Here is a 25,669-nt window from a genome sequence, read left to right on the forward strand (position 1 = left end):
CCATGTTGTGCAAGCCCAGGACTTGGCACAGAGTAAGCACATCCTTATTTGAGTAAAAACACTGTCAAATTCCTGCTCACTAATTCAGGCAGCAAAGCTTTACTGCCTGAACTTGCATGTCACACACTGTGCTAGGCCCAGCTCTAGAAGAGTTCACAGCCTCCTAAGGGAAGCAGGTAAGTGAGCCAGGTTTCGATTCGGTGCTATAATAAGTGCTATAATATTGATGTGACAAAGGGGCTAGAGAAGGCACCGTTCCCAGACTCCATGCCCCATTTTTGACCCGGTCATTCATTCCTTCTTCTAGGGCTACCCTGGGGCAGTACCCTGGGCAGGCACTCTTCTGGTGTCTGAGTTAAACAAAGTCTGGTGCATTTCTGTACACTAACAGCAAAATACCCAGAGAGAAATAAAGAAAACAATGCCATTTACAATAACATCGAAATACAAATAAATTTAACCAAGAAGGTGAAATATCTGTACACTGAAAATTATAAGATATTGATGCAAGAAATCAAAGACACAAATAAATGGAAAGGTATCCCATGTTTGGGACTAGAGTAACTAATATTGTTAAACTGTCCATACCACCTAAAGCCGTCTGTAGATGCATTGCAATCCCTATCAAAATTCCAATGGCATATTTCACAGAAATATAACAAACAATCCAAAAATTTGTATGGAATCACCAAAGGCCTTGAAGAGACAAGGCAACCTTAAGAACAGCAGAGCTGGAGGCATCACACTTCCTGATTTCAGACTATATTACAGAGATATATATCTCTATATAGAGGTATACAATATGTATATAAAAGAATATTATTCAGCCATAAAAAAGAAGAAACTCCTGCTGTTTGTCACAACGTGGATGAACCTTGAGGGTGTTATGCTAAGTAAAATAAGTGAGAGAAATTCAAATGCTATATGATCTCACCTAGAAGTGGGATCTTAAAAAAAAAAAAGCAAAACTCACAGGAACAGAGAAAAGAATAGTGGTTGCCAAGGGCTAGGGGTTGGGAGAAATGGGGAGATGTTGGTCAAAGGGTACATACTTTCAGTTATAAGATGAATAAGTTCTGGGAATCTAATGTACAGTATGGTGATTATTATTAACTATATTGTATCACTGTATCATACGGCGGAAAGTTGCTAAAAGAGTAGATCTTAAATGTTCTCACCACCATATGTATATGTATATATATGTATATATATGTGTGAGGTTATGGATGTGTTAACTAACCTCATTGTGGTAATCTTTTATATATATATATATATATATATATATATATATATATATATATATATATATATATACCAAATCATCATGTTGTACACCTTAAACTTATACAACGTTATATGTGAATTGCACTGCAATAAAGCTAGAGAAAAAAACAAAGTCTAATAACTCTGGACTTACCAAGGGATATAGCCTCAGCTGAATATTCTTTTTTTTTTTTTTTTTTTTTTTTGTGGTATGTGGGCCTCTCACTGTTGTGGCCTCTCCCGTTGCGGAGCACAGGCTCCGGACGTGCAGGCTCAGCGGCCATGGCTCACGGGCCCAGCCGCTCCGCGGCATGTGGGATCCTCCCGGACCGGGGCACGAACCCGTGTCCCCTGCATCGGCAGGCGGACTCTCAACCACCGCGCCACCAGGGAAGCCCTGAATATTCTTATTTGTAAAAATTTTCACTTTTCAGAGTTAACAGAAAAAAATTCTTTCAGGCAAAAAACATCTCTGCATCTTAAAGAGGGAATGTGATCACGAAGCCTGACTTATTCACAATCTTTTCAAATATGTTCTCAATCCAGGCTCGTTTCACCGTTCACCGAACATTGATGGAGATTCCATATGCAATTGGCTAGGGTACCAGCACCTGGTCTGAATGGATTGGATGAACTTGTCTCCAAGGTTTCCCCAGCCCCATCTGGAGCCTGAACCCCTGCACTACTGTGTTTTCTCTGCTTCATCCTAGCAAGATCATGTGTCTCCCCAGAGGCTCCCAGTAATTACTCCCCAGTAATTGACCCGGAGCCCCCAAGGTAGAAAACAGCACGCTGGGTGCAGAACTGGCAGGGTTACTGTTACTTCATTAGGCCCATTTATCCATCTCCAAGTGGGAAGGTTCCTAAACTTATGTGCAAAGAGTGAGGGAGCATTTGTATGTGTGTCTCTCCGCGTGTCTTCCACTTTACCCCAGAGATCCTAAATTAAAACGTCCTTCTAACCTAGGAAACCCCAGTATTTTTGATTGACATCATCTGCACAATAGTTGTCAGAAAAAACAACATATATTTGCATAATGACACATTTGCAAAAATATGTCACAGTTTGCTACCACTTGCCCTTCCAAGGATTAGAGAATTTTTTCAGTTTACCCTCTCCCAGAAGTTCCCATCCATCCTCTTTTTTTTTTTTTTTTTTTAACTTGGTTGTGAAATCAGTTAACCAAACCGGGAAATTTCTTAGTTCCTCACTTCTGCTTTTGAAGGCCATAAAATAGTGAGGGAGAAACTGGCAGACAGCATACCTCTTGGAGACACAACAGGCCACTCCGGGATTCTATTCTCTCCAGGCAGCCTTCATTGTCCAGGTACCACTTTAATTCTTCCTTATGACTAGGTCCTAAGGGAGTCTCTCTCTCTCTCTCTCTCTCTCTCTCTCTCTCTCCCCCACCCACTCTCTCCCTCTCTCCCTCCCTTCCCCTCTCCCTCCCTCCTTCTCTCGGGGCCTGAGGGCTGGGCTTTTTGCACAAATGCCAGATGTACTATAACGCCATAACTTGCAAAATATTGCGGATTAATACTGCTTATCTCGCAGCGACTGTCTGATAGCTCAGCATCAAACCTCTGCCCCAGGTCTCCTAATAAATCCACTCCTGGTTTAGGCTTGATTTAGCAAATGCTCTACTCTGGACCCAAAGGATGACTCTTTCACGCATTCACTTATGCGTTCAAAGACTGCTTCTTTGCATGCCTACCAGGTACTAGATGCTGAGGGCAATTCACGTGTGAAGGCAGCCCTCGTGGGGACTGGCGTGGCAAATGGTCACTCATTTTCTCCTCTCTACACAGGTTTCTGAAGCAGCCATGGCAACGGTACCTGAACCCACCAACGAAGTGATGGCTTACTACAGGTCAGTGGGAAAATTGATACCAGTAATGTGAACAGGGCTCCCCTCTCAAGAGTGGAGTGTGTCATCTGAGCTTGAAGACCAGATTTGCCCCACCAAACTGCCTCTTTCAGTGGCAAGCAGGGTTCCAAGGCAAACCTGGTTTAAAGACTAATTTCCCACTCTAAGTCTGGCCTTGGGCCCCATAGGCCATCTAGATGTTGCTGCAGGGACAGCCTGCAGAGGGCAAACAGGAAGGAAAGGTGTCAAGTGGACAATACAGGGGATCCCTTGCAACATTTGGCTTAAATGAGACAGAAAGCTCAGATTTTAACTGGGCTGGAAGTTAGGTCTCAGCATCCAACAGAGAGCAACGTGGGTACCTGCCCTGCCTCATTTGCTTTTCCATTGCATATCACCACGGAACCTGGCAGCTTCAGGCAGCCCTAAGGAACATGCTGTTTGCAGTTTCCTATTAACGGTGAAGACTGTTTGCAGAGAAGGAAAAATAATCTTGTCCAGGAGACATAATTGAACAATCTCTCTGTTTTTATTACAGTGACGAGAATGACCTGTTATTTGAGGCTGACGGCCCCAAACAGATGAAGGTGAGTCCGTGGGCTTAGCTCCCAACACATGAAGGGGCTCTGACATGGGAAAGACTCAAGGAAAGGGGTCCACCTTGTTCCTATGGAGTTTTGTGTTCAAATGATTTTCTCCTCTTCCAGTGAGACAGACGCAGGCTGGCCACTACGCAGCTCCCACGTCACCACAGTGGTTCACTGAGGCTTGGTGATGGTGGCCATGCTTGCAGAGGGTGAGGGGGAATTACAGTGGAGATAGCGTTTGCTGTTTCATGTTAGGAAGACGGTCCAGGCTCCAACGCAAATTTGATTCTCCTTTTAGAAGAGGCTTTTAGCCCTCAGAGTGATGAAACTACGTTAATCACTTAAGTCACACTCTGAGACCCAGAGAAGATGATCTTGAGAATGAACGTGTCTGCATCCCTTAAGGGTGGAGTTGCTTTTTGCTCCCTGGGGTGGAGCTTATGATAACAGGGCATAGATGATGTACAGAAAAAGTTTAGTTGGGAGTGGCAAGAAAATTATTCACTTGCCAGTGGATCTTGGTCAAGTCATTTTACCCCTCTGATCTTCATCTGAAAAATAAGGCTCATGAGCTGGATGACGTCAGAGACCCTAGCATCCCGCAACCTTCAGTTCTGAAATATTGTCAGCAGGAGCTAAGTCTATCCCAGCAGAGGAGTATTTCTCTGACTCTTTTTTTTTTTTTTTTTTTTTTTGCGGTACGCGGGCCCCTCACTGCTGTGCCCTCTCCCGTTGCGGAGCACAGGCTCCAGATGCGCAGGCTTAGCGGCCATGGCTCACGGGCCCAGCCGCTCCGCGGCATGTGGGATCTTCCCGGACCGGGGCATGAACCCGTGTCCCCTGCATCGGCAGGCGGACTCTCAACCACTGCGCCACCACGGAAGCCCTCTGACTCTTATCTTAACGGAGAGCCTTGCTGATGTTCCAGCTGGCTCTTCTCTTCTGTAAGAGGCCTGATAACTTTCCCAGGGTGTCCAGCCATCAGCCCAGCTAATGCACTTGTACAGATTAGCAGGCAGCTACTTCTCTCTTACTTTTTTAGTTCATGACAGCCTCCTCCAGCCTCCTCATCCAGTCTCAGTCTTGTTAAAAGCACATCTCTTTAAAGGTTTTAAAAACAGCGTAACTGGTTTTCTCTGGCCCTGGGTGGGGTGCGACCCGGCCCTCCTCCACTGTCTCTTCCAGGAGCCTGGCTCTCCCTCATCTGGGGCCTCTGCTCTGGGCAGGAACTTATCTCGCACTCAGCTTTCCTCTGCACTGTTATATGTCTCTTTAGCTGTCCTTCAAGCTTTTAAACCATTATCGTGCCTTGGGAGCAACCTCAGTTAAGCCTTAATGCAGTTAGTTATACAGGTTCTCTGAATAAGGTGGAAATGGGAACCTATTTCAGGAATAGTAACCACTTTTAAAGTATTGGCAGGTTATTTATGAGAGAGCATTTGAGAGAAAAAAAAAACTTGTATAGAATAATTGTTGATTGGGCTTCCCTGGTGGCGCAGTGGTTGAGAGTCCGCCTGCCGATGCAGGGCACACGGGTTCGTGCCCCGGTCTGGGAAGATCCCACATGCCGCGGAGCGGCTTGGCCCGTGAGCCATGGCCACTGAGCCTGCGCGTCCGGAGCCTGTGCTCCACAACGGGAGAGACCACAACAGCAAGAGGCCCGCGTACCGCAAAAAAAAAAGAATAATTGTTGATTGAGCATAGATGTATTGCAAATATTATGATCATCATTGCCGTGAAAAATTAACTACATAGTGTTAGTGCATTAGATTTACAAAAATATCAAAAGTGTAAGAAGGTATAAGTTTATAGTTAGGTGGAGCATGTGTAAAAGAGATAAGGTAGAAATGGTATTTATTCTAGAAGAATGCCATATAGGGCATCAGAAAGCCAACGTTTTAGTTTTGGGTCTGCCTCTCTCTTGCCACGTGCCCTTGGGTAAGCCACTTAACCTCTCTGGGCTGCAGAGAGATGAACGTTTATCCTTAGAAGCTCTGTTACCCCCTCCTTCGTCCTCTCTCATGTCAAAACCAGAGTTTTCTGGCACAAGCACCTTCCCACGCTGACTTCCTTATTCTCTCTACAGTGCTGCGTCCAACACCTGGACCTCAGCTCCACGGGAGATGAGAGCATCCACCTGCAAATCTCCCACCAGCTCTACAACAAAAGCTTCAGGCATGTGGTGTCGGTCATCGTGGCTGTGGAGAAGCTGCAGAAGATCCCCTGCTCACAGACCTTCCAGGATGATGGCCTGAGGAGCATCTTTTCACTCATCTTTGAAGAAGGTACCTAACGAGAGCTGAGGGCAGACACGAGATTGCTGGTCATTTCCTTCTCAGAGGCCGTAACCCAACAGTCAACTAAACTTCCCTAAAGCTGAAACCCTTTAAAAGTAGAAGGCCCAGCAGTGAGAGGCAAACAGAGACACCTAGAAACCCAATTAATCGTCTCTTTAGTTGAAACCATTCTTTTTTTTTTTTGTCTTCCATCAGATCGATTTGTTCACTTAAAAGATTTTTTAAGGAATTCTTCTTTACTGAAAGGATGGTGTAACTGGGTAATAGTGCTATTAATCTTAAGAATGGAAGCTTTTCCAGAATATATTCATGGTCACGCATAAAATGGTACCCAAAATGTAACAGCTCAAGACACGACTGTATAAAATCCAATTTGGTGATGGTTTTAGTCTCATTTTTAGTTGTTGAAACTATTCTTAAAATAGGACCTTGATAACTACTGATCTTTGCAAAGCACCCAATCATTCTGAGGGCTTTCACTTATGTATCTTCTGCGAGTGTCAGAATATCCCTGTTGGGCCAGTTCTATTGCCGCTGCCACTTTACATAAGTAACTCTATGGCCCATCCACAGCCAGCAATAGAGCTGAGGCTTGAACCCAAATCTTAGGGTGCCAGGCCCAGTGTTCTGACGCACCCCAGCTTCCTGCCCACCAATGTTATAATCAAACTTTGACTATGCGTGCTCAGATATCCTCGGAGGAACCAAATTCTGCTGCTTCACAGCACCAGGCCTGCCCCTCTGAGTTTCCACCTAAACGACGTCTGTGCTCCACATTTTAGAGCCTGTCATCTTTGAAACGTACGACGATGATCTTCTGTGTGACGCGGCTGTGCAGTCGCTGACCTGCAAACTCCAGGACAGAGACCAAAAGTCCCTGGTGCTGGCTAGCCCGTATGTGCTGAAGGCTCTCCACCTCCTCGCACGGGATATGAACCGAGAAGGTACCTGGGGACACCCTGCTTCTTTTCTTGACCTCCTGGTAGCTTGCTAATTCTCTACACTTTCAACAGAGTAGATGATTAAGGCAAATGATCGACAGCAGTGAAATAACATACAATAAAGGATATGTTTTTGTTTGGGTCCTAGCGTTGACACCAGATCGAGTCCCTTAGCGCATTTATTTTTCAGCAAGAGAGGTGACTCTGAGAAATTAGGGGGCTCAAGCACGCTCAGGACCACTGTTCACTCAAGTCATGTGATGGTAGCGCCACGTCAGTGCTTCTTTTAGAAAGGAGTCATTTGATGGACAAGACCTAACCGCCCGTGGGTTCTTTCTTCCTGTTGTTGCAGTTGAAACTAGAATGGTGAGGAGATAATCTGTTCCCCCGCCTCATGCCCAGCCCCGCCCCCTCGCCCCTAACATCTTTCCGGCCCAATACCAGATGGTTCCTTAGAGGGAAACCTTACTGACAAGCAGGAGCTCATATCTCTCGACTGTCACTGGCAATTGTCTCGAGACTGGGGTCCCACGGGTTGTGGGAATCTGCCCAGCACTTTGCCACCGTGGCTGCGGTCCAGGGGGCAGCTGAAAGAAGCAGGCAGTTCTCTTCCAAGGCTGCTGACCTTGGAGAGAGGCATCACTGTGGGAAAGCTTGCTGGTGTGAGCCAAGACAAGACAGCCCTGTTTCTTTAGAATTGCACTGTGAGGGTGACCTTGGGGCCTCCAAGTCAGACAGCTATGACTAAGGGAGATTAAAATGCATGTCTCAGGCTTCCCTGGTGGCGCAGTGGTTGAGAGTCTGCCTGCCGATGCAGGGCACACGGGTTCGTGCCCCAGTCCGGGAAGATCCCACATGCCGCGGAGCGGCTGGGCCCGTGAGCCATGGCCGCTGAGCCTGCGCGTCCGGAGCCTGTGCTCAGCAGCGGGAGAGGCCGCAACAGTGAGAGGCCCGTGTACCGCCAAAAAAAAATGCATGTCTCTCTTTGCAGCCACTTTTCCCAGCTAAGCTCCTTTCCCAAGTTCTTCCCACTTCCTTCTCTACATTCCCGAAACAGATCCGTGCCCGATGTTTTTCCGGGACCCAGCTTTCTCTCTTTTCTCGCTTTTCACGTTGATCAAATTATTGTGCTCTTGTGGATGGACACATCACCCGTCAGGGACAAGATGACTTTCTGCAGTTTCTAAAAACCAGACCCCCTGATTCTTCATTGCCGCTGTGATGAGGCTCTGAGAAGCCCCTAGACCTTCTTTGGGGAAAAACCTGTTTCAACCAACTGAACCTGCTATGATCTGTGAGAAGCCCCATTACCCTGTCTGTTAAGCCATAAGGACCTCGGTGTGGGTTTCCGCAGAGGATGTTAAATTGTAAGAGTCCCTGCAGTGCTGTGTGTCCCTAACCATGAGACCCCTTTCCTCTCCCCAGTGGTTTTCTGCATGAGCTTCGTGCAAGGAGATGAAAGTAATGACAAGATACCTGTGGCCTTAGGCCTCAAGGAAAAGAATCTATACCTGTCTTGTGTGATGAAAGGCGATAGGCCCATCCTGCAGCTGGAGGTGAGTGGGTACCAGGGGCTGAAGGCCCTTCTCAGGCTCCTCTGAAGGACGCCTAGCCATCACTTTCTTCCAAGACAACTACCTCTTCCCCTTAGAAACTCTGGGAGCAGATCTACTTGATAATTTTGCATAGATGTAAATAAGTTTAATGTAAGTGTTAAATGCATGCAACTTTCACTCCCACCACAGAAAATTAAATCATTATGTAGATGTTCTTGTGTCTTGCCATTGTGACCACCCAACAGATCATACAGTGCTAGGTTGCTCCACTTGTTAGATGACGTTTTGGGAACTTAATCTGCTCAGGGGACCAGTCACCTGTCATCATTTCCAACCCTCTCCCAAAATCACACCTCCCCTCACCCGCTTTCCCAGCAAAAGCTTCATTTCCAAGCTGAAGTCATTCTAGCCACAGGGCCATGAGGAAAATACAGCAAAGTCCCTGCAAACAGATACGCCTAGGAGCTTTAATCTGATTTTCACTTTTGAAAAACATTCCCACCTAGCATTTGATGCTAAGTTTCAGAAGAGGATAAGGGACACCTTCAGTCACCACATAGAAACCTGGGGTCTCAAAGATAACTCAGGAGTCTGGCTCCTGGGCCTGTGACCTTCGTATCCATTTTCTCTCTAGCCGACCCAGAGAATATCTTTGTCCAGATCAGAGTAGAGCGTCTGTGTCCCTGCCCTCATGAAAATGTTTATTTCTGTTTTGCTGCAGGAGGTAGACCCCAAAACTTACCCAAAGTGGAAGATGGAAAAGCGATTTGTCTTCAACAAGACAGAAATCAAGAATAGCGTCGAATTTGAATCTGCCCTGTACCCCAACTGGTACATCAGCACCTCTCAAGCAGAAGAAAAGCCCATCTTCCTAGGACGTTCCAAAGGCGGCCATGATATAACTGACTTCACCATGGAAATCATCTCTCCCTAAAGGAAGCTGTACCCAGAGTCCATATGGGCTGAATGACCCTGAGGGCTAGCAGAAGGGGAATCGAAGAGCATGGCTGCAGCCTGAACTTCACTGTTGTCTAATCAATGCCCAACTTCCCTCTGTATATTTGTGCTACGAGACCTCCTGCCCAACAGCCGGCGGGAATAACCCCACTCTTCCCACGCTGCTTCTGCGCGTCCTCAGACCCCAACCACTGAGCCAGCCCTCTCTCACCTCTTCCACTCACTCAAAGCCAGCCTGGCAGAAACCATGGCACACTAGGTTCAGAGAAATCCTATGTCCTTTGCACACAGCTTCTGATGAGTGACCATTTAATTATTTATTTATTTATTTATTGATGGGTTAATCTATTTAATTAAATTCAAGGGGGCCAAGAAACAGCAGAGTCTGTGAAAAATCCTAGTCTTCTATATCTATGGAACCAATTTCATTTGGGCTAGTGTGCCGTCTTTATATCAAGTCCTTTCACTAAGCCTGAAAATATTTAAGCTCAGATCATTTCAAAAGGAATATTTATGAATGAGGAAGGATGATCAGATTGTTCAATGATTTTGAAATAAAGTTCACTGAAAACAAATGTTTTGCCACGTGGTCATTGACTTGTCTTGGATCTGACATAGAAGAGTCAAGGTAAATGGGGCCATGAGCATCCTCCTTGGGGACTCAGAAGCTCATTCCTCATCACTGAATGCGAGATACTTAGGAACATCACTGGCCAGAAAAGACCAGCCTTGATACCTCTCCCTTTCGTTTCTATTGTTCATCAAAAATATATCTGGTGGGCTTCCGTGGTGGCGCTGTGGTTGAGAGTCCGCCTGCCGATGCAGGGACACGGGTTCGTGCCCCGGTCCGGGAAGATCCCACATGCCGCGGAGCGGCTGGGCCCGTGAGCCATGGCCGCTGAGCCTGCGCGTCCGGAGCCTGTGCTCCGCAACGGGAGAGGCCACATGGTTAAGACTCTGCTTTTCCACTGCAGGGGGCATGGGTTCAATCCCTCGCATGCCGCGCGGTGCAGCCTAATAAATAAATAAGAACAAGAGGCAGTGTTTATAGGGTGCTAGCTTTTATGTAACAAACAGCAGAAGAAAATAAGGCAGTCCTTTCCAAGGTCTTTTATCTGATTTCGAAAATTCTGGAAGATATGTAAGAAATTTAAAAAGTAGCCGTGAGGGGTTGGGGAATAAGATACAAGGGGATAAGGGTGGGAGCAAGACATTTCTCTTAATACTTTTTATATTGTTTGATTCTTGAATCATGTGACTATATTATGTATTCAAATAAAATAGTGTTATTTTTTTTAAAGCCGGCAGGGCCGCACCCCCAGCTCGGTCTGCTTCCTAACTGCAGTACAAAAGGATGGGATGGCTATGAGAAACAAGTATCCAAGTGGTACCCATCCTCAACATGTAACAGGGTTCCTGGGAGGCGGGGAGCTGCTTTGGGGAGAAAGCAGAGGTGCCCCTGGGAGCCCCAGCAGTGATACAATCCCCTTTCCTTGGTTCAGTGGTACAATTCCACCCACCTCTCTGAGGTCCAAAAGGGAAGACACACCAGCCAAAATGACAAAGTGTGAAGGCGCCTCACCTCATAAGGAAGCCAGATTATGAAGCATCTCTGTGAGAGAAAATTCGTACCTCCATTTTGGAGAAAACATTGACAGTGTCTAATTTATTTCTAACATGACTTACTGTTCCACTATTTGATGTCTTCCCTAAAGAAACAAATTTCAGGAGGTTTACTTTAGAATTGTTTAGGAAAAGTGTAACAGAATAAGCTGGAGACAACCTAAAGGTCCTTTGGTAGGAAAAAGTTTAAATAAAATGGCAAATTAAAAAGAAAAAGAGAGCTCTGAAATGGAAAGAGATCCAGGCAAATCACTGTGAGAAAAAGTCAAGTTGCAGAACAATAAGGACAAAATGATACCATTTACATAAAAGAAAAAAACACTGCCCATCCAAAATGCATAGCCATGTGCTTCTAAGATCATGGAAAGCAGAGAGGTCTGGAAGAGTATGGACTGAACTGAAAATAGCGGTTACTTGAGGTGGGATGGGGCCGGGAGGGGGTCGTCAAGAGGAACTCTAGCTTTATTTATAAAGTTTGAATTTTTTTACAAGATGACTATATTCATGAATTACATATATATACATTTTAATCTTTTGCATTAAAATATTCAATTTGAAATGTGTTTCAATTCCTGGACCTGAGCCAAACACTAAAATAGATCTTCCAAGGGCTGTTCGATTCCTGGTTTGGGACCAAATTATTTCCCTGGGAACAGCTCTCCTTTCTCTACACTGGGTAGCCTTATCCTGGAAAAGAAAAATGGCCTGTTTCTAAATGGAAAGGGTCAGATGGTTGAAGTGAGGAGAGGCGGTGCCCTCCCCATGCCCACACTTCACCCAGCCCAGGAAACACAACCAGAAGTATGAAGGCTCTCCAATGGGCTGGGACATCAGTTCGTCTGCACCACAGCAGCACAGCTCTGACCAGCTTTCAAGGAGATCCCATCCACGTACTTGGAGAGTAAGAGGTCGGCGCTTCTGAATTTGACTTGATGTCTTGGATTCTGTGTCAGGAAGACAGTAGGATTAGGATGTGGCTCATCCCATAAGCTTGGACTGCAGTAAGCAGGTGAGGGAAGGTAAGTGATGCAATGGTGGGTGGGAGCATACCTTGTCTGAAGGACAGGTTAGGAGTGGGTGGCTGTCACAACGTCCTGGTCAGAGGGGCAAGGGTAAGTCCGTGGGCCTTCTGTGCAGACCTCCTCCCCACCCCATTCCTCACTCCCCAGTACAGACTTGCTGAACTACCCACAACCATCTGATTCAGCTGGACGCTGGGGTGAGGATGACCTAGAGAACTGGTAAGATGCCCGCCCAGGGGTGTGGGACCACATCTTGCCTCCTAAATTGGCAGTTTGGAAGCAAGCCAAGTGATTCAATTTTCTACCTGGGAAGTCCAGAAACACTGCTTTGCTTATTTGTATAAGCATGACTGTTTGCTTACACAAGAATCATGAAAATTCACATCCCTCTCTGAAAGCAGGTTGTAAAACCATGAAACGCAGCAAGTGTACCAGGAAAAGTTGGACAGGAAGGGGCAAGGAGGGTGCCTGGGACCTGGGCCACCTTCTCTAATCAGGGACATCACTGTCTCTGAGAATATTTTCCCTTCTTGCAAATGGGGCAGCTAGAGACAGAGAGGTCCAGGTTGTCCTGGGCAGGTGGGGCCCTCTGGGAACTAAGGTGGGAATTGTGACAGTTATTCGGTCACTCCCTTCCAAGTCTTGAGTTTCCCCACAGGTGGTTTGAAAGGGCCAATGCTTCTCTTTCTCTCCAGCCCCTCACCTCCAGTACTTGCACCCCAATCCCACCAGCCCTCGGAGACAAAAGGTATGAAATCCTTCATCCGCCAGGGATCAGGTGGGCCGAGGGAGTCCCAGCCACTGCCTGAGTGTCCTGAGGCTATAAGTCAACCTGAGGAAGCACCAGCCAGAAGGGGCCACAGTGTTCACGTGTGAATGTTGGGTTTGGTTCAGTCCTTGGACCAGAAGGATCCAGGAGCTATGGTTTGGCTTTAAAGTAAAATATATCAGGAACACCTGGAAGAGATGTCAAACTTGGAAGGTGAGCCTCACTGCTCTCCCACCCTTGGGGGTGAGACCCTTTTCCCAAGTAGGTAATGTCCTCCTGCTGCACCGTCCACTGTCAGCCTCACTACCAGAGCAGCAAGTCCAGTTCCCTTCCCAAAAGGCCTCCCAGGGCCGTAATCCTTGTGGAATGTTAGTCTTCCAGTATTTTAGCTTACATGCTGAAACCAAGCAGAACCCTTTGGGGCTCACATTTAACACAACATTGTAAATCAACTGTACTTCTATTTTAAAAAATCTACGAGGGACATTGTAGGTCACTCCAGCCTCCTTTCCACTACTCATGGGGCTGCTGCCCTGGTGCTGTGTTCACTGGACTGGTTGAATAGGCCAAGAGTGACAGCCTCATGTCAGGGTGTCAGGTGATGGCAGTGACAACACCTAATCAAATTCTGCTGCACAGTGAGGGGGAGAAGGCTGAAGTGGAGGCCTGGGGCCACTCTGACCTCTGGCTTCTTTTCTTCATCTGTAATGATGGGGGTGGTCTACAGCCATATTAAAAAAAAATGATGGGGGTGCAGGGAGATCTAGCATCTGTGGTTCAGTTCATCATCAGTGATAGGAAAGTAGCTTAGCTTTCTTAGGATAGAGAATAAGGGGTGGGTGCAATGAGAGGTGCTGGTTTATGTGAGCTGGTCAGGGAAGGTGGCTTGAGCAGAGATGTAGGGAGGGTGCAGATCTTGCAAAGATCTGGGGAGACAGCATGCCAAGGGGAGGTAGCACACAGCTGTAAATGGGCTTGGCGTGTATGAGGTATAGGAAAGGGAAAATTTTTCCTCTACCCTTCCAGGTTCTTTTCGGCTGGGCTAACAATGAAATTGACCTAAAACATCAACCGGAGAAAAACAACTGAATTTAATTTCACATATACAGGAACTCCAAAGATATGAGGCTCAAAGAAGTGACCAAATTAGGCAGCTTTTATACCTTTTAGACAAAGAAAATGTGTGAAAATTGGACAAAACAGAGGGGTTTTTGCTTGGGGCAGCAGATTACTGACATAACAAAATTTGTTTGTTTCTACATCTTTCTTGGCCTTGAATTCCCTGCCTCTGGCCATAAAGATGCCTCCTATCCTTCTGCTGTAGGTAGGATATCTTTCCGTGGGAGATTTATTTCCTGTTTTTGGGGGGACAAAAGAGGGTCAGATCCTTCTTCTTGCACCAGCTGTTTCCAAAGTAACTTTAATTCAAAATAGTCAATATACCAAAGTGGCATATTTGGAGGCAGCCTGCTTTGAACCCCATCAGTTGCAGAGTAAGTAGGCCGATGTGGTGGAAGCAGAGTGAGCAAAGGAGAGAGGGCTGGAGAGGAGGATGCAGGGACGGGGCAGGCAAGGGCCAGGTCTCTGTGTAAGGAGTTTGGACTTACTGTGTTTTGCAAAGCATCCTACACACGGAAGGGATGACCTCATAGAAGTTTTATCACTCTTGCTGTTGTGTGAAGAATGGACCCTGGGGGCAGGAGGAGAGGGTGTCAAGAACGAAAGCAGAAAGACCAGTTGGGAGGCTGTGGCAATGAACTACACAGGAGACAATGGTACCTTGGACTAGGGTAATAGCAGAGAAGGTGAGAAGGGAGGTGTTCTGGGCATTGTGATAGCAGAACTGGCTGACAGAGTAAATGTGGGAGGTAAAGGAAAGAGAGCAATCAAGGGGCACTCACAGGTTGAGAGCTGATTAACTGGGCAAATGGGGGTATTTAACAGAAATGGGGAAGACTTGGGAAGGGACAAGTATCATATTGGGGGGAGGGGATTCTCCAAAAGTCCTGCTTTGGCCAAGTTTCATTTGAGATATATATTAGACATCCATGAGGATATAAAATTGGAATCTCGGGGCTTCCCTGGTGGCTCAGTGGTTGAGAGTCCGCCTGCCGGTGCAGGGGACGCGGGTTCGTGCCCTGGTCCGGGAAGATCCCACATGCCCCGGAGCGGCTGGGCCCGTGAGCCATGGCCGCTGAGCCTCGCGTCCGGAGCCTGTGCTCCGCAGCGGGAGAGGCCATAGCGGTGAGAGGCCCGCGTACCGGAAAAAAAAAAAAAAATTGGAATCTCCCCTGAGATTCAGATTCAGGAGTAACTGGCAAGTAGAAGGCATAGAATACCATGGATCACATGAGAATACCTACCAAGAGTGTGTAGATAGAAAAGAGAGAATGGCCAAAGACTGAGCCTGGGGCGCTACGAAAGAGGTTGGAAGGAAGAAATGGAGCCGTCAAAGGAGACTGAGGACAAGTAAAAAGTGAGGGAAGAGAAAAATCAGGATGGGGGGAGGATGGCGGGAAAAAAACAAGTAATGGAGAAGGAGGTCCACCAGGCCCAATGATGCTGAGAGGCTGAGGACATGAGGACCTGGCCACTGGATTTGGTGAGAAAGAGGTGGTATGTGGCCATAACAAAAGCGAGGACAAAGCTGAGGACAAAAGTGTGATTGCGATGGGTTCCAGTGAAAGGCGAGCAAGTGAGCCAGTGAGTAGACGAGGCTCCTTTGAGTAATTTTGCAGTAAAATAAAAGTGAGAGTGAGGGGGACAGAGAAATGCCATGGTAGCTGAGGGGACTGTGGGATCAAAAGCGGATTTTTATGTTCAAGATGAGAGTTGTTATAGTGCATCAGTCAGTAGGAGGGAGAGAGGAAGAGGATCAGAAAAGCCAAAGCCTTGGGTGTCCCGTAGGGGAGGTGATGCTGGGCAGTGATGTGCATGGGAACAGATGCAAGTAGGTCAATAATTCCTGGGATAGAAATACGAGGCAGCTCTTTCCTGACTGCTCCCATCTTCTTTTTTTCTTTTTTCTTTTTTTTTTTTTTTTGCGGTGCGCGGGCCTCTCACTGTTGTGGCCTCTCCCATTGCAGAGCACAGGCTCCGGACGCGCAGGCTCAGTGGCCATGGCTCACGGGCCCAGCTGCTCCGCGGCATGTGGGATCTTCCCGGACCAGGGCACGAACCCGTGTCCCCTGCATCGGCAGGCGGACTCTCAACCACTGTGCCACCAGGGAAGCCCTGCTCCCATCTTCTGAATGAGACAGCTCAGAGTGCTCAGTGATGCTAGCCGTCCAGGTCCTTGAGGTTGTTAATCCTGCCCAGTCTGGGTTCTCCTCTCTTGAACAGGACGATTCTCAACTGCTTCTCAGGTCAAACAGGCTGAGCCGCCCCAGCCGCTGTCATCTTCTGCCAAACTCGAAACGTTATTGTGCTTTACCATCAACCCCTTTAAGGTCTTACTGGCTCCCAGAAGAGTCTGAAAGGCATCTCCCCCTTATTCATTATTACACGACGGCTGTGAGCATTGGCCATCACAGGCAATAAATGCATAAGAATTTATTCCATTGCAGGCATAAGAACGCTGAGATTTTAAAGTACCTATTAATCAATACAATGAGTACAGAGTTGCAGTCATCAGGGAACATTAGGGAAAAAATCAGGTAGTACAGAAATTAGTTGAGTCTGATAAAACAATGAGAGATATTAACTACAATCCGGACAAGAGGCAAGACTATCTATCTACAACAGGTGGTGAAAGGTTGAAAGCGGTTAAGATAAAAATTGCGTAAGGGGGCTCCCCTGGTGGCGCAGTGGTTGAGAGTCTGCCTGCCGATGCAGGGGACGCGGATTCGTGCCCCGGTCCGGGAAGATCCCACATGCCTCGGAGCGGCTGGGCCCGTGAGCCACGGCTGCTAAGCCTGCGCGTCCGGAGCCTGTGGTCCGCAACGGGAGAGGCCACAACAGTGAGAGGCCCGCATACCGCAAAAAAAAAAAAAAAAATTGCGTAAGGATGCCATTTGAAAGACGTCCATGGGACTTAGTTGTGACATCAACTCACAGCTAAAAAGCCTGGTCCGAAGGCTTCCCTCTGACTCAGCAACCTGCATCCAACACTAAGGGTTGACTGAGTGTGTCACCCTGTGGTTTGCGTCAAGAGTTATCCAAGAGGCCACTAACCCTGTCTCAGATTCTCAAGCCAGTAGCCCAAGTCAAGTTGCTAAATCTTTGACGCAGGAAACTCAGGGTCAGAATCTTTGATCTAGGAGCCTACTGAGATAGTTCATCTGTGGTCTGTGCCCCTGGGTTAAGTGGCTTGAAAACACCACGTAAGTATTTAAAGGAAAAAAAAAAAAAAGCATAGAGCTGATGATGTAAATGAAACCCATAGGTTTAACGTTTTTTGTGTTTAGCTTAGAAATAAGTTTTGAGAGTCTCCTGGTGATCTGTCTTTGTTATTTAATGGGCCTGAAACAATTAAAGAAACTGAAACATTAAAGAATTTGTCATATTAACTTTGTAATTCCAATTTGAAATGTGCAATTGATATTAGACTTCTGATTTTCATTTGAAGGACAGAAAATTTGATTGCGTTTGCATTTTCAGAGCCTGAGTTACTACATTTTTTATTTGCTTTCTCTGGAGTTACAGGCATGACTTAGGTGCTTAGAAATATTTTGCTCCTTAGATTTTTTTAATCCACCCTGGCAGGTTTTTGAAATGTTTGGGGAAAAAAATTACATACTAAATTTGCAGATATATTAAATTTGTAGTTTAAAATATTTAAGAAAAACGCAATTAACTATGCTAGAAAAGAGAGGTAAATATTTAGTGAGATTTAATATATTATGCTGTTGACCTTAAAAAAAATGCACAACATGAGAGTTGCGAGTTAAGTTTTATTTGGAGCAAAATGAGGACTGCAGCCCGGGAGACAGCATTTCAGACAGCTCTGAGAAGCTGCTCCAAAGAGGCAGGGGGGAGCTAGGATATATAGGAGGTTTTGTACCAAACGACAGGTAGTCTGGAACATCAAATTATTACTGTTAACTAAAGAAATCAGATATGTCAAGTTAAGGAATTTAGCACTTTTCTATATATGAGAGGATGCAAGAGTCTGGGCTCACTGAAATCATTCCTTCGATATGCACCTCATCTATCGGGGGCCAGTATCATGTATTTTCACATCCTGTGTTTCCTCAGGGCTCACCGTGGGGAATGACTGCAGTCTGATGGCTGCTAGATGGCAGGTGTTCTTTCCTTCCTGAGCTCCCTCAGGGCTCACCAGCTCACCATCCGTGGTGGCTGCAATCGCTGATGACTGTGACATCCCTTGTTTACTGATATGGCAGACAATATTCCATTTATCAAAGCAATGAAATAACTGAGCACTAATTTTTTAAAGTGAAAGTGTTTTTTCTCATTGTTGTACCAAAAACTAGCTTTATAAAGAGAGTGGCAAGATTTGTCATTTGAACTTATTAAGAAAAATCTTGGTTTTTAAATATATAACTGTAATAGCTTACTACACAAATTTAGGCTCAAGTAACTATAAATGCTTTTCTATGCACACAAACAACTCTTGAACCTTAAAAAATTTAACTGACATCACAGGAAGTCAGCCTGCAGAGAGTAGCCGGTCCCCAAGTAGTCTTCAGGAAGCTGTGTAGTGCTCTCCTTTCCAACACGTTAACAGTCCTGGAATGCTGCATCCTCATTGGTCCCTTTGAATCTCTGATGATGGACAACTCTGCTGCCCAGTCTCAGGACTGAGTCCCAGTAGAGGAAACATACACACACACACACACACACACACACACACACACACAAACATACATTTTGGCAACAAAAAAATCAGTTTTCAAATAATTCCGATTTTTGGCTAATTTCCACGAACCTCATGAAAAGTGCCCAGAGCACAAACACCATTTCTCTTTTTTAACTCTTTCTTTTTTATTTTTATAAAGTGTAAATAACATACAATTTACCATTTGAACCATTTTTAAGTGTACAGTTCAGTGGCATTAAGTACATTTACACTGTCGTGCAACCGTCACCACCATCCCTCTCCAGAATGTTTTCATCATCCCAAAGAGAAACTCTGTCCCTGTTTAACATGAACTTGATGCCCAAAACTCGGCCTCTGCCAAGCACCATTTCTTAGAATGTCCCTTATCTCTTCCATCCATTTCCTTCACAGCTGCCTCCACACTTTCTCTTCCAAGCTCCCTGTTAAATCCCTACCCCATGTCCTAGACCCCTTGCTCTTTACCGATTGGCATTACTAAAGCCTAAACAACTGGACTTACTAAGGTAGAAGTGGCCCCTTTGAGGGCAGGGATAAGAGAAAAAGGCTAAAACGTTATGTTAAGAAAATGTATCCAAAACATGGTAAGAGGGCAAAAAAACTATTTGCACCTTTTCAGTGTCTAACTAGCCTGCTGAAAAGGTGCCTGATATTCTAAATATTTTTATTTTCTGGAAGAAGCCAGATGGTAAATCTTTTACACCTGAGGGCCATAAGCTCTCCGAGGCAACTACTCGTCACCACTGTTACAGCATGAAAGCAGCCATTGAAAATCTGTGACATGTGGACAGACTGTGCCCCAATACATTTTTATTACAAAAACACACAGAAGGACAGATTAAGCCCATGGGCCAATTTGCTGACCCCCTTCTCTAAAGGAAAGTACCTTTGTTTAAATTACTGTTTACTATTGATCAGGGCCCAGATGCTGTAGAGTTAGATCTTGACCTTCAGAAGATGGATGAGTGGTGAGTCATTTTTGTCCAGCAGGATAACAAATTATTTCTGTCCAGGAGAAATGGTGAACTCAACTGTTATGATATTATTACCCTGGTTTGTATCTAACTTTGCTGTATGTATTTGCATATACAATTATATATGTATATATAGATATAACATGTATAATATATACATATGTGTATTATATATACCTTCATTACATATATACACCTGTAATATATGTACTCTGTAGTATAGTGTATATGTATTTTATATATATAATATCTGCTCTAAGAAGGAGAAAGATTAGACAAATGTGATGGTGAAGATAGGATACATCTATGGTCTGCTCAGCCTGGGGGCCTGGTTTTGAGTCCTCAGAGGAGGGAGGAGTTAGGACCAGAGATCAAAGCAGCTCTTTCTTGAGAGCCTTTGCGTTTCATGCTATTTGGGGGAAGACAAAGGACAGCACAACTATTAAAGTCCCCTCCCTACTCAACCTACAGACTGGGACCCCACCACCACAACTACCACCAGAGCTCAAGAAAGCCATGTGCAAAGGAGAGGAAGCAAGAACATATATGGACCTGCCCTGGAGCTCATGGGCTGCACCATGACCTTGGGAAATTCCTGAAACAGTGGAAGAGACTAGACGAGAAGGCAGAGGCCACGCATCAGCAAGTCCAGGCGGGAGCTCACATAACATAGATGTTTACCCCTCTGGCTGGTGAAGTCTAAGGACGTTGGTCCCAACGTTACGTACCATGAGAGATTTATCAATACAACCACAGTCCCTTGGTCACAAAAGGAAATTAACTTTGGCTTGGGGGGTGGGGATGCAGGGGGGAGATTTAAGAACGTTTTTGTAGCAGTGGAATTTAAGCTAGGCCCTGAAAAACAAGAAGTATTTCTATTAACAGACATAGGGGTAGGTGAAAAAGAAGCAAAGATGAGGTGGGGGGGGTGGGAAGGATGCAGGAGACAAAGTTAGACATGACCAGAGTGGGGTGGGGCATGGCTAGTGTGGAAGATAGGACTGGTGTTTGGAAGAAAGAGAATACCACAGGACAGTCTGGCTTTATTTGTGGGTGATATGTCCAATTAGTCACCCCCAAACCTTGTTACATGACTCCAAGACAACAGGGGTTTGTTGAATGTCTAGTTTCATCCCACCATTCCCTCCTTTTTACAAAGAAAAAGAAGGCTGAGGCGCAAAGCATGGCAGTGACCTGTTCCAGTAGCACTGTGATTTGGCACAAAACAAGGGCCAAAGCTCACACCCAAGTACGCTGACTTGGGCTCCCTTCATTGCTAACATATCTATTTTAGCCACTGTGGACTATCTTGAGGGCAATGTGTTTCACCAACATCAGAGCTTCAGCTTCCTCCCCAGAATGCCCAGCGTTAGTAGTCATGAGGTACAGTGGTAAGAGCACTGGGTTGGGATTCCCAGGTTTTATGCAAAGTAGCTGATTGACCCGTGACCACTCAAGTAACTTCTCCACTCCGTTTTTTCCACTTATGAGAGGAGATCAAGATGGCAGAGTAGGACGACATGGAACTCCCCTCCCCTCCCACAAAACACATCAAAAATACATCTACCTGTGGAACAATTCTCGCTGAAAACCAGCTGGAGATTGGCAGGAAGACTCCTGTACAACCAAGGCTGTAAGAAAGAGCCACACAGAACCAGGTAGGAAGGGAAGAGAAGTGATCAGATCTGGACCTGTGCCCCTAGGAGGGGACTTAGAAATTACACAGGCAGAGACCCTCCCTGGGGAGTGAGTGATTTGAGCCACAGATTGGTTGCCCCAGCCCTGGGGTCCGACCCAGAGAAGACAAGCTCCCTTAGCTAGACTCCACTTGTGGGGAGTGTGTGCACGACTGCTTGCTCCTAAAGCAGGTCAGAAAGGGAAGACTGAAAACTGCACCAGTGGCTGACCATCCCGGTGTGCAGCCCGACATAAGCCAAGTGAACACTCCAGCCCCGTTTGCTTCATGACACAGCTCCACCCTGGGGTGATGGTTCAGCTTTAAGACACAGAGGTAGCTCAGACCCGAAGCAACATCTGAGCAGGGTGGGGATAGCCATCACCAATGCTTACACAGGCAGAGCATCAGAAGCAGCCCTGATCCCTGTCTGTGACTGAACCACCACAGCCTGTGCCCTGACCCACCCCGAGTACCCCCACCAGCCCCACTTGCTCCAGCACTCTTTCCCTCTGGGATGAGGGTGCTGGTGCCAGGAGAGGGGAGAGACCACACTTAAAGGGAACAAAGTCAGCTCAGACCCAGCCCTCAGAGCTTCTGCTACATTAGCTTGGGACCTGACTCCAACCCAGATAGGGCCGTGATGGTCACAGAAGAGAAGCTCCAGCTCACACCTGGCTCTGATCCTTGCCCCTCCATCTCCAGCCCTACCTCCTACCGAAGTGATAGCTGCCAGCACACCCTTTAGAAAGACATGACTTGTGTTCACATCACACCTGGTTCTCCCACCAAAGCCACTGGGCACATGCAAACTGTATAGGGATGCTCCCACACAAGGAAACCCCTTCGAGACCACAATAGGTAACTGTTTCACCCAATTTCCTAGAGACACAGAAGGTTAAGAAAAATGAGAAGAGAAATTTGATTCAATTGAAAAAGCAAGAAAAAAAAAACCCTGAAAAAACAAATAATGAAACAGATATAAACAATTTACCATATAAAGAATTCAAAACATTAATAATAAGAATGCTAACTGAATTAGGGAAAAGAAGATATGACCACAGTGACAATTTTAGCAAGGAACTATAAAACACACAAAAAAGAACCAGTCAGAACTGAAGAACCATAGCTGAGATGAAAAACACCCTAGAAGGAATTAATAGCAGGCTATGTGATACAGGAAAATGCATAAGAGGCCTGGAAGATAGAACAATGGAAATCACCCACTCAGAACAGCAAAAAGAGAAACAAATTTTTAAAAATGAGAACAGCTTAAGGGATTTCTGGAACAACTTCAAGTGCATCAACATTCACCTTCTAGGGGTCCCAGAAGGAGAAAAGAGAGAGAAGGAAGTTGAAATGTATTTGATGAAATTATGGCTGAAAAATTCCCAAAACTGAGGAAGAAAACAAGTATCCAGGTACAGAAAGTGCAGAAGGCCCCAAACAAGTTGAACCCAAACAGACCCACACCAAGACACATCCTAATTAAAATGGCAAAAGTTAAAGATAAGGAGAGAATTCTAAAGGCAACAAGAGAAAAACAAAGAGTGATGTACAGGGAACCCCTATAAGGTTATCAGCTGATTTTTCTGCAGATACTTTGCAGGCCAGAAGCAAGTGGCATGATATATTCAAAGTGCTGAAAGGGAAAAACCTGCAAACTAAGATGCTCTACCCAGCGACATTATCATTTAGAATTGAAGGAGAGACGAAGAACTTCTCACACAACATTGTAAATTAACATTATTTCAATGTAAATAAATAAATAAATAACTCAGACAAGCAAAAACTAAAAGAGTTCATCAATATTAAACCTACCCTAAAAGAAATACTAAAGTGTCTTCTCTAAGTGGAAAAGAAAAGGCGATAACAGGAAGTAAGAATCTGTAGGAAAGGTAAAAAAAAAAAAAGAATCTGTAGGAAAGGAAAAATCCCACTAGTAAAGGCAAATATATATAGTAAAGGCTGAGGAGCAACCACTTAAATGAACTAGTACAAAGATTAAAAGACAAAAAATTGTAAAAATCAACTACAACTACAATAATCAGTAAAGGGATAAACGTGAAAATGTAAAATATGGCAAAGGGTGGGGGAGGCGAGTAAAACATGTGGATCTTTTAGAATCTTTATGAACTTAAAGGACCTCCAGTTTAAAACAAATAGATATAGTTATAGGTCAATGTATATATATCCCGTGGTAACCACAAATCAAAAACCTACAACAGATACACAAAAGCAAGAGAGGAAGAAACACAAGAACACCACTAAAGAATATCATCAAGCCTCAAGGGAAGAAATAAAAAGAAGAAGAAAAGAACAGAGAAGAACTACAGAAACACTGGAAAACAAGTCATAAAATGGAATAAGGACATACCTATCAATAATTACTTTAGAGAGACTTCCGGGAAGATGGCGGAAGAGTAAGACGCGGAGATCACGTTCCTCCCCACAGATACACCAGAAATACATCTACGCGTGGAACAACTCCTACGGAGCATCTACTGAACGCTGGCAGAAGACCTCAGACCTCCCAAAAGGCAAGAAACCCCCCACGTACCTGGGTAGGGCAAAAGAAAAAACTAAACAGAGACAAAAGGATAGGGACGGGTCCTGCACCAGCGGGAGAGAGCTGTGAAGGAGGAAAAGTGTCCACACACTAGGAAGCCCCTTCGCGGGTGGAGGCTTCGGGAGGCGGAGTGGGGGAGCTTGGGAGCCGCGGAGGAGAGCACAGCAACAGGGGTGCGGAGGACAAAGCGGACAGATTCCAGCGCAGAGGATCGGGCCGACCGGAACTCGCCAGCCGAGAGGCTTGTCTGCTCGCCCGCCGGGGCGGGCGGGACTGGGAGCTGAGGCTCCGGCTTTTGTCGGAGCGCCGGGAGAGGACTGAGGTTGGCGACGTGAACACAGCCTGCAGGGCGTCGGTGCACCGCGGCTGGCCGGGAGAGAGTCCAGGGAGAAGTCTGGAACTGCCGAAGAGGCAAGAGACTTTTACGTCCCTCTTTGTTTCCTGGTGCACGAGGAGAGGGGATTAAGAACGCTGCTTGGGAGAGCTCCAGGGACGGGCGCGAGCCGCGGCTAAAAGTGCGGAGCCCAGAGACAGACAGGAGACGCTAGGGCCGCTGCTGCCGCCACCGGGAGGCCTGTGTGCGAACACAGGTCACTAGCCACACGCCCTTCCGGGGAGCCTGTGCAGCCCGCCACTGCCAGGGTCCCGGGATCCAGGGACAACTCCCCCGGGAGAACGCACAGGCGCGCCTCAGGTTGCAACGTCTCGCCGGCCTCTGCCGCCGCAGGCCCGCCCCACACTCCGTGCCCCTCCCTACCCCCGGGCCTGAGTGACCCAGAGCCTCCGAATCAGCGGCTCCTTTAACCCCGTCCTGTCTGAGCAAAGAACAGACGCCCTCCGGCGACCTACACGCACAGGCGGGGCTAAATCCAAAGCTGAGCCCCTGGAAGCTGTGAGAACAAAGAAGAGAAAGGGAAATCTCTCCCAGCAGCATCAGAAGCAGCGGATTAAAGCTCCACAATCAACTTGATGTACCCTGCATCTGTGGAATACCTGAATAGACAACCAATCATCCCAAATTAAGGAGCCCTGTGGATGAAAGGCTCTTGGTGCTGCAGCCAGGAGTCAGTGCTGTGCCTCTGAGGTGGGAGAGCCAACTTCAGGACACTGATCCACAAGAGACCTCCCAGCTGCACATAATATCAAACAGCAAAAATTTCCGAGAGATCTCCATCTCAACGCCAGCACCCAGCTTCACTCAACGACCAGCAAGCTACAGTGCTGGACATCCTATGCCAAACAACTAGCAAGACAGGAACACAACCCCACCCATTAGCAGAGAGGCGGCCCAAAATCATAATAAGTCTACAGACACCCCAAAACACACCACCAGACGTGGACCTGCCCACCAGAAAGACAAGATCTAGCCTCATCCACCAGAACACAGGCACTAGTACCCTCCACCAGGAAGCCTACACAACCCACTGAACCAACCTTAGCCACTGGGGACAGACACAAAAAACAACAGGAACTACGAACCTTCAGCCTGCAAAAAAGGAGACCCCAAACACAGTAAGATAAGCAAAATGAAAAGACAGAAAAACACACCGCAGATGAAGGAGCAAGATAAAAACCCATCAGACCTAACAATTGAAGAGGAAATAGGCAGTCTACCTGAAAAAGAATTCAAAATAATGATAGTAAGGTTGATCCGAAATCTTGGAGATAGAATGGACAATAGAATGGACAAAATGCAAGAATCAGTTAACAAGGACCTAGAAGAACTAAAGATGAAACAAGCAACGATGAACAACACAATAAATGAAAT

General features: G+C 46.2%; 1 protein-coding gene across 1 annotated transcript; it reads left to right on the top strand.

Annotated features, from left to right (window-relative positions):
- Nucleotides 1-3,075: 3,075 nt before the first annotated feature.
- On the top strand, nt 3,076-10,034 carry IL1B (interleukin 1 beta). The gene is made up of 6 exons (XM_082672600.1): nt 3,076-3,134; nt 3,670-3,718; nt 5,805-6,003; nt 6,798-6,959; nt 8,382-8,512; nt 9,234-10,034. The coding sequence occupies exons 1-6, from the start codon at nt 3,088-3,090 to the stop codon at nt 9,444-9,446; spliced, it is 801 nt and encodes a 266-aa protein (XP_082528726.1). The 5' UTR covers nt 3,076-3,087; the 3' UTR covers nt 9,447-10,034.
- The last annotated feature ends 15,635 nt before the right edge of the window (nt 10,035-25,669 follow it).

This window comes from Grampus griseus (genome assembly GCF_964374135.1).
Source record: "Grampus griseus genome assembly, chromosome: 15".
Taxonomy (NCBI): Eukaryota; Metazoa; Chordata; class Mammalia; order Artiodactyla; family Delphinidae; genus Grampus; species Grampus griseus.

Coding starts and splice junctions, on each gene's coding strand:
- IL1B (XM_082672600.1), top strand. CDS start 3,088: ATGGCAACGGTACCTGAACCCACCAACGAAGTGATGGCTTACTACAG. Junction 6,004..6,797: donor TTCACTCATCTTTGAAGAAG/GTACCTAACGAG, acceptor TCCACATTTTAG/AGCCTGTCATCTTTGAAACG. Junction 6,960..8,381: donor ACGGGATATGAACCGAGAAG/GTACCTGGGGAC, acceptor TCCTCTCCCCAG/TGGTTTTCTGCATGAGCTTC.